This window comes from Mustelus asterias, chromosome 1 (genome assembly GCF_964213995.1).
Source record: "Mustelus asterias chromosome 1, sMusAst1.hap1.1, whole genome shotgun sequence".
NCBI lineage: Eukaryota > Metazoa > Chordata > Chondrichthyes > Carcharhiniformes > Triakidae > Mustelus > Mustelus asterias.
Genome location: NC_135801.1, coordinates 180,917,831 through 180,927,542, shown reverse-complemented (window position 1 = coordinate 180,927,542; position 9,712 = coordinate 180,917,831). Strand labels below are relative to the sequence as shown.

The 9,712-nt window shown below is 44.6% G+C and overlaps 1 protein-coding gene across 7 annotated transcripts in view; it reads right to left on the bottom strand.

The window, feature by feature from the left end:
* Nucleotides 1-2,809: 2,809 nt before the first annotated feature.
* Nucleotides 2,810-9,712, bottom strand: part of LOC144504323 (catenin alpha-2) — a 1,369,240-nt gene continuing 1,362,337 nt past the window's right edge. For 4 of the 7 annotated variants that reach the window (XM_078229613.1, XM_078229524.1, XM_078229870.1 and 1 more), the window contains one exon: nucleotides 2,810-3,969. In XM_078229613.1, coding sequence (XP_078085739.1) covers nucleotides 3,682-3,969 — 288 coding nt within the window. In that variant the 3' untranslated portion in view covers nucleotides 2,810-3,681. The remainder of the gene's footprint in view (nucleotides 3,970-9,712) is intronic. The other 3 variants (XM_078229696.1, XM_078230057.1, XM_078229782.1) reach the window with 2 other exon arrangements.

Here is a 9,712-nt window from a genome sequence, read left to right as displayed (position 1 = left end):
TAAAGGCCAGCATTCCATTACCCTTCTTGATTATTTTCGGAACCTGTTCATGGCATTTTAAAGATCTATGTGCCTGAACCGTTGTAATTTTATGCTATTACCTACACTGTCTGTAATGCCACCTAACATTGTGTCTGCAGCAAATTTGGATATGTAATTTTCTATGTCATTATCCAAGTCACAGCTGAAAGTCTTTGGGTCCAGAATACTATTTGGTAGAACACCTGCAGCAATGTCCTGGAACTGAGATGGTTGACTTCAAACAATCGTAACCATCTTCCTTTGTGCCAACCAGTGGAGAGCTTCACCCCCGGATTCCCATTGACTCCAGTTTTGTTAGGGCTCCTTGATGCCACACTTGATCAAAAGCTTACTTGATGTCAAGGACAGTCAGTCTCACCTCACCTCTGGTGTTCAGCTCTTTCGTCCATGTTTGAAACAAAGCTGTAATGAGGTCAGGAGCTGCGTGATCCTGGCAAAACCCAAACTGGGCATCACTGAGCAGGTTGTTTCAGAGAAAGTGCTGCTTGATGTTAATGTTGATGAACTCCTTTGTTACCTTGCTGATGATCGAGAGTAGACTGACAGGGCGATGTCTGGTCGGGTTGGATTTGCCTTCTGTTTTGTGGACAGACCATACCTGAGCAAATTTCTACATTGCTAGTAGATGCCAGCATTGTAACTTACTGGAACAGCTTGGCTTGGGGCACGGCAAGTTCTGGAGCACAAGTCTTCAGTATTATTGCTGGAATATTGTCAGGAGCCGTAGTCTTTGCAGTATCCAGAGCCTTCAACCATTTCAGGAAGAGACCAAGATAATCATCCACTCAGCACCACTGGCTGAAGATTGTTTTAGAATTATAGAATCCCTACAGTGCAGAGGGAGGCCCTTCGGCCCATCAACCCTGCACCAACAGCAATGCCACCCAGGCCCTATCCCCATAACCTCACATATTTACCCTGCTAATCTCCCTGACACTAAGGGGTAATTTAGTGTGGCAAATCCACATAACCCATACACCTTTTCAAATGCTTCAGCCTTATCTTTTGCATTGATGTGCTGGGCCCTTCCATCATTGCGGATGGGGATATTTGTGGAGCCTCCTCTTCCAGTGAGTTGTTTAATTGTCCACCACCATTCACAGCTGGATGTGGCAGCACTGCAGAGCTTAGCTCTGATGGTGGAAATGATCTGTTGGTTTTGGAATCACTTATCTCTGACTCTCGCATGCTGCTTTCACTGTTTGGCATGCAAGTAGTCTTGTGTTGCAGTTTCACCAGGTTGACACCTTAGTTTTACATATGCTTAGTGCTGCTCCTGGCATGCGCTCCTGCATTGTACCCCTTGGTGGTAATGGTAGAGTGAAGGATATGCTGGGCAGTGAGGTTACAGATTGTGGTTGAGTATAATTCTGCTGCTGCTGATGGCCCACAGCACCTCATGGATGCCCAGTATTGAGTTGCTAGATCTGTTCGAACTCTATCCCATTTAGCAGGGTGGTAACGCCACACATGATGGAGGGCATCCTCAATGTGAAGACAGGACTTTGTCTCCACAAGGACTGTGCGTGGTCATTCCTACCGATACTGCCGTAGACAGATACATCTGACCCAGGCAGGTTCATGAGGATGAAGTCAAGTTAGTTTATCCCTCACCACCTGTCTCAGTCCTAGACTAGCAGCTATGTCCTTTCGGACCTGATTTGCTCAGCCAGTAGTGGTGCTACTGAACCATTCCTGCTAATGGACATTGAAATCCTCCAGTCAGTACACATTGAGTTCCCCAGCCACCCTCAATGCCTCCCCCAATTGGTGTTCAACATGGAGGAGTACTGATTCATCAGTTGAATGGGGGCAATAGATGGTAATCAGCAAGTTTGCTTATGTTGGACTTCATGATACTTGTGGAGTCCAGAATCGATGTTGAGAACTAGATGCCACTGTGCCGCCACCTCTGGTGTGTCTTTCCTGTTGGTGGCACAGGACATACCCATGATGGCGTCTGGGACATTGTAAGGTGCGGGTCTGTGAGTCTATGTCATGCTGCTGAGTCTGTGGACGGCACAGTGGTTAGCACCAACCTTATCTTTGGTTTCTTTACCTTAGTTTCCCCTCTTTGCCTGTTTAAGGGTGGTCTTGGTTTTTGTGGTGTGTTGCAAGTTGGCTGCAGGTGAAAAGCCGTAACCAAAAATATTTCACGACGTGGGACGTGACTTTTACAAGCTGAATGCATTTTTTGAGGTCGTGCGATCAGATGTCATGCAATCGTATATCACATGGTCAGATATCATGTGGCCAGAATGTCACATGATTAAATCTCCAGGAATGTCTCCAGCTAGAGTTGGCAACTCAACATCTGTACCATATGCTCATTGACTCACCAGAAAGGTTGGCCGCACCAAACGAACTTACATTCGAGGCCGGTCCATTGAGCTGAAACTATTTTATTTATTAGTCACAAGTAGGCTTACATGAAGCCACAGTGAAAGTCCCCTATTCGCCACACTCCGGCGCTTGTTCGGGTACACTGAGGGAGAATTTAGCATGGCCAATGCACCTACCCAGCACGTCGTTCGGACTGTGGGAGGAAACCGGAGCACCCGGTGGAAACCCACACAGATACGAGGAGAACGTGCAAATTCCGCACAGTCACCCAAGCCGGGAATCGAACCTGGGTCCCTGGCACTGTGAGGCAGCGTTGCTAACCACTGTGTTACCGTGCTGCCCATTGACTATAGCAGTCAATGAATAAAATAAATCTCTTGCTATCGATGGGGGGAGGAAAAGAAACACAATAAACTCAGTGGATGAGGATGGGCAAAGAGTTTATTTGATTTATTGTCAGGATACAAAGACAGATTAGTCTACAGTTCAGGCAAATCAAAATTCTACATCCACTGTTATGTCCAATCTAACACATTACTCACTATATACTGCCTATCACAGCACTGTCAGTGAGTGACACAGGGCCACTAAAGAGCATTAAGGAGTCGCATCACAAGCACCTTGTCCCTGTGTGACAATTCCACAATGCCGTACCGACGGCAGCGCAACAGGTTTATATATTCTACGGGCTTGCTCATTGAGCTGCTTTCCAGAACCGTTAAAAGTTAAAGTACAATTAGCTGTCACTTCTGTTGTCAGTAACATTAATTACCAGGTTTCAGGGCTGCGGAATTATTACCAATGCCCACTGAATAAATAAGGTTTCAGTTTTCCCTTGAAAGCACGAACCTAATACCCTAATACGGTCAGTTATTAGTATGGATTACAAAATAAATAAAAGGCCATTGAAGTTACATGTTGTGCTTCATACTACACCAAACAGAGGGAACACATCTGCTTTATGTTGTTAATGTCCAGTATTGTATTATTTGTAACATACAAGCATTGATATTAAAGCCTTATAAGCTCAACACAGAGATCAGGTTAGCAAGCTGTGTAACCATTTTAGCTCCATCCCATTTTATTCCCTTATTTAACTACAGCAATGCTGGATTGTATGTACCTTTTAATTCTATAATTTAAATCCTATTCCAACGTCAAATCGGTCCCAATTCATTTAGGAGTCAGCCAATGATTTATTTTTGTATCTGAGGAACATCATCCAGTTTGCTTTGCTGAATTTTAATACAGCATCATTGGTCATCTCAAAGGGCTGCCGACAAGGTTTCCGCTGCTTTAGAAGGAGTCCATCGCCTTGAACTCGCTTAGGGCTTGCACTGGGGAAATGTGCTTCTTCTGTGACCCCCTCCTCACCCGGGTCTGGTACTCTTCTGGCTTCTCCCTCTTCACCAGTGGTTTCTTTTCAGGGGCTTTCATTTTCCAGGACACCACGGGGGAGTTCACAGCAGCCGTGCCGTACACCTTCTGGTATTTGGTGGACGCCACGTAGGAGGCCTTCACCGTCAGAACCACCGCATTCATCAGATTCTTGGCAGCCTGGATGAGCGACGTAGCACTATCCAACTGCATGGGAGAAAGCAGACAAGAGGATTCTGTCAGTCATCTGAAGTACCATTCCCACATCAGATTTCAGTTTATGATTTAGCGTTTACCGATAATCATGGTTTCAATTATTGAAAATATTCCGCAATAAAACAAGAAAAAGACTTGCATTTATATAGTATATTTCACAACCTCTAGATGCCTCAGAATGTTTTACAGAACAGTTTTCAGCTGTAGCCACTTGGCCTTCACGCCACTCTTGATTGCTTTGTATCTGAGAGCAATGGCCATTGGACAACTGGCCACCACATTCTCACCAGAATGGCAGCAACTATCTGTCCTGAGCAGTGTGGTTAGCATCAGCACAATTCATGATATAATGTGCAACTGCACTGCCCCCACCTCCCCTCTCCCCCCACCACCACCCTGAACATCCTTACTATTCAAGGACAAAAGGCATACCCATTGAAGGTGAAGAGTTTCAGCAACAATTCCTTGCTTACAATCAACCCAATTAGGCATCATTTGGCAATTAGGCATCAAACCCTGTGCAAGCTCAACTGAAGCTGCACTGTGATCTAAAGCACAATACTTCAGTACTGGTCCAGTGGTATTATTAATCCAGACTATTAATCCAGAAACTCAGCTAATGTGGGGACCGGGTTCGAATCCCGCCACAGCATTTGAATTCAAACACAAAATCTGGAATTAAGAATCTACTGATGACCATGAAACCATTGTCGATTGTCGGAAAAACCCATCTGGTTCACTAATGTCCTTTGGGGAAGGCAATCTGCCATCCTTACCTGGTCTGACCTACATGTAACTCCAGAGCCACAGCAATGTGGTTGACTTTCAACTGCCCTCGGGCAACTAGAGATGGGCAATAAATGCTGGCCAGCCAGCGACGCCCATGTCCCAAAAATAAACTTTTAAAATCTAGTGACTTTGCTCACAAACATTGTCACATGGGACTTATACGACCGACAGTTATCCTGGGTGAAGCAGACAACATGTTAAATAAAAATTGTATTTTTATTGCTCCTTTTGCAACCCCAAAGCACTTTGTTTCAGTAAAGATGCCCTTTCACAGATTTTATTAATGAACATAAAAAGGATTTATTAAAGTTTATTTATTCGTGTCACAAGTAGTGTCACAACACTGCAATGAAGTTACTGTGAAAATCCTCTGGTCGCCACACTCTGGCACCTGTTTGGGGTGCACCCAACCATCACTGACAATGGTAACCTTTACTCACAATAGTAATTAATATTACTAACAATTGTTCAGCATGCTCATGGCTGAAGCTTGTTCCCGCTATGTCTCCTGTCTAAGAGAGCACCACCCCCTGGGGAGTTTACCCATAGTCCCAATTGGTCACCCAAGCCAAGTGGCTCTTTTCTGCTGTGTTGACCTTAAAGGAACAATCACCAAATAATTAAATGAAGTACTTTTTGAAGTGATACTGTTATGTTTCAAAAAAAAGGCAGCAGCCAGTTTGTACACAGCACAAAAAGCGCTGTCATAATGACCAGCTAATGTTTGATGTTGTTGGCTGAAGGATAGAACAGATGGGCTGATCTTCTGGTGCCCCTTCCCTGCATGGCAGGAGCAATTAAAACTGACCTGCCTTTTTTTCTTATTCATTGGATGTGTGTGTCGCTGACTGGGCCAGCATTTATTGCCCATCCCTAATTCCCCTTGAACTAAGTCATCGAGTGCAGAAAAGGCCCTTTGACCTATCAAGTCTGCACCGACAATATCTACCACTATAGGCGTACTAATCCCATTTTCATGCCTTTGTCCCATGTCCTTGCGTATTAAAATATTTCAAGCGCTCACCCAAATATTTAAAGGTTTCTGAGCTCGACTACCTTCCCCAGGCAGTACATTCCAGATTCCCACCATTCCTGTGGCTTGTTAGTCTATTTCGGAGGGCAGCTGAGAGTTAATCACAATGCTGTGGGTCTGGAGTCACATGCAAGCCAGACAAAGATGGCGGATTGCCTTCCCCAAAGGACATTAATGAACCAGGTGGGTTTTTATGACAATCGTTTTGTGGTCATCATTAGAGTTTTAATTATGACTTTTTATTGCCATGGTGGGATTCGAATCCGGGTTCCCAGAGCATTACCCTGGGTCTCTGGATTACTAGTGACAATCTCACTATGCCACTGCCTCTCTCTGATTTGACTTTTATCCCTCAGTCAGCCTGAGAAGTTGGGCATTATTACAGTCATTTGCCCTTGGTTTGCAGAAAACAATCTTTCATACAACTAACTAAATGTGGTCAATATCACGTTTGATGTGCCGTTAGCAGAAAAGGAAATATATCTCACATACCTGAAAAACAATCCAACCCAAACTATTTTCCTGGCACCAATTAATACATTACAAATAAGTCACTCCCTTCCCTTACTGTGCTATCCCAAAGTGCAGCCTTGCCTGCTGGTGGTGCATTGATAGATCATAAAGGAACTTATAAATGGCTTCTACAAACATTACTTAAAGAAACTTTACCTGGGCACAGAGCTGGTAACGTCTTCAAACCATTCTGTGGCTATGCAAATTGGCTAACAAGTTTACTTCAAGTTTTACTCCACTGAGCGCACTTCAAAAGGACCATATAAGCCATGAAAGGCATTAGATAAATGAATGTTTTTCTATTTTTAACACCACTTATCATGCTAGATTTCAAATCTTTTTTTGATCTTCAAACTTTAACGAAAATATTATGTCATCTGGTAGGTCACCAGAATTAGGAAATCACTGTAGCATTGGGTCTAACATATGCAAATAGAGAACTGTCTTGTGACAATGCATAACACTCCATCTGACGAAGGAGCTCTGCTCCGAAAGCTTATGGTATTTGCTACCAAATAAACCTGTTGGACTTTAACCTGGTGTTGTGAGACTTCTTACTGTGCTAACACTACCTGGAACAGGCATCTATAACCTGCAACCAACCTCTTCACTTACTCCTTACATTAGAGAAACACAAAGATAAATTCTAAATAACACGCACCCACCATCAACTTTAATGTCATACACAGCACTCACTTATAAGGAAATAAATTGGTTTAACCTCATTTACACTAGGATCCAGAGAGTTTACTTGTAATGAAGTTGAACAAGGTTAAAAGATGGACATCCAGTGTATAAAGGTAATCCAACACTAAGAGAAAAACGGAAAGCAGTCTCATTCCCTCGATGGACTGCCATTAGCAGCCTTTCCCCTTGTTTTTGTGGCTATGACTCATCTTTCATTCCCTCACCCTGTAGTATAAATATCTCCCACTTTCTATGCCTTTTCGCTTTGACAAAGGGTCATCTGGACTCGAAACGTCAGCTCTTTTCTCTCCTTACAGATGCTGCCAGACCTGCTGAGATTTTCCAGCATTTTTTCTTACAACGTCCAGTGTAGTTGGTTTGATGCAGCCAATAGTGATGGGCATGTTGTCTTGGGCAGGACATGATGTATGTGTAAACAGTCTGTCAGTTACTTAGTCTAGTGTGTGGCCTATTAGATAAGAGGAGAGAGAGTGTGAGATGCCAGTGTTAGACTTTTCAACCTCAGGCTGTATTTTCCAATCAGTTTGTACTAATCCGCACCCACAAGTTGGGCAGTAAAACGTAATCCCTCTTCATTTTTCCACCTGCTCCATTTTCCACTGCCATTTTTGAATCATAGAATCCCTACAGTGCAGAAGGAGGCCATTCGGCCCATCGAGTCTGCACCGACAACAATCGCACCCAGGCCCTATCCCCATAACCCCAGGTATTTACCGTGCCAATCCCCTTCACATTAAGGAAAACTTATCATGGCCAATCCACCTAACCTGCACATCTCTGGACTCTGGACTTTGGGAGGAAACCGGAGCACCCGGAGGAAACCCACGTGGACACGGGGAGAATGTGCAAACTCCACACAGACACCCAAGGCCGGAATTGAACCCAGGTCCCTGGATCTGTGAGGCAGCAGTGCTAACCACTGTGTTACCATGCCGCCCATAAACCCATTTTGGAGTTAAAGAAAGTGGTCTTTCTTTAAATTGTAGGCAAAAAAAAACACGTTATATATCTAATATGTCATCATTTCTGTCAATGACACAGGAGATGCAGCAGGGTTGCTGGGCAGTAGGCCGAATAGGATCACAGGATCCCTACAGTGCAGAAGGAGGCCATTCGGCCCATCGAGTCTGCACTGACCACAATCAGACCCAGACCCTATTCCCATAATCCCACATATTTATCCTGCTAATCCCCCTGACACTAGGGTCAATTTAGCATGGCCGATCAACCCAACCTGCACATCTTTGGACTGTGGGAGGAAACCAGAGCACCCGGAGGAAACCCACGGGAGCAGACACGGGAGAATGTGCAAACTCCACGCAGACGGTGACCCGAGTACCTACAGGTCCCTGGCGCTGTGAGACAGCAGCGCTAACCACTGTACCACGCAATAACATTGGAAAAGCTCAGCATCCACACTGACAGTCTCAGTTTACAGCCTATTTCAGACTTATTTTTGGAGTTTTGTTTTTGCTATTGCCAAGTACTTTGCCAGGTGCGTTAGTGTGAGTTGTTGTGGGGCTATTATTCTCCTCCCCCTCATCGATTTCACATGGGGCTCATCAGCAATGAAATGAACTGAAGAGGATTCTTTGTTAAATCTGAGAGATGCTCCTAATACACTGAGGTGTTTAGACAAGTGAAAATACCTTGTGGGATTTAGGGAGCCAGGGCTCATTTCTGAGAGTAATCTGAGACATGGAGACAAAAGAAACCAGCTTTTTTCAAGAAGTTAAAGAGAAAAGCATAAACAGCATATTTCTCAAGTTTTTAAGTTTTAAGTTTATTTAATTAGTGTCACAAGTAGGCTTACATTAACACGGCAATGAAGTTACTATTAAAATCCCCTAGTCGCCACACTCGGGCGCCTGTTCGGGTACACTGAGGGAGAATCTAGCATGGCCAATGCACCTAACCAGCACGTCTTTCAGACCGGGGGAGGAAACAGGACGAAACCCAGGCAGACACGGGGAGAACGTGCAGACTCCACACAGACAGTGATCCAAGCCGGGCTTTGAACCCGGGTGCCTGGCACTGTGAGGCAGCAGGGCTAACCACTGTGCCACCATGCCGCCAAACCATTTTACAGGGATTAGCTCAAAGCTCAATGCTTCACTGCTGAGAGACTCAAGGAACCTCACACCCGGTATTGAGGACAATTGCTGCACATAAATTTCAACCACTTAATGAAGGTCTCACACATTATGGATGAGGGCACCCCAGCTTATAGTCACACTGTGTTACACGGTGATGTTGTCACATCACACTCACATTCCACAGATGTTTGGCATGTAGCGATATCACTGATTGTTGACACAATTTTTCGAATTATTTTCAGAAGATGTGAATGTTGCTGGCAAGGCCAGTATTTATCACCCATTGGTGATTGATCTTGAGGTGTTGGTGATCGTCATGGGTTTGGAAGGGGTTGTCTAAAGAACCAAGGCAGAGTTGCCTCAGTGCACCTTGTAGATTGCACATACACTGTTGCCACTCTATGCCAATGGTAAAGGAAGTGAATGTGCAAGGTGGTGCATGAGGTGCCAGTCAAGCATGCTGCTTTTGTGCTGATGGTGTCGAACTTGTCAAGTATTGTTGGATCTGCAATCATCAAAGCAAGAGAAGAGAATTCCATCACTCCCCATCCTAACTTGGAAATACATCCTTTCCTTCACTGTCTCTGGGTCAAAA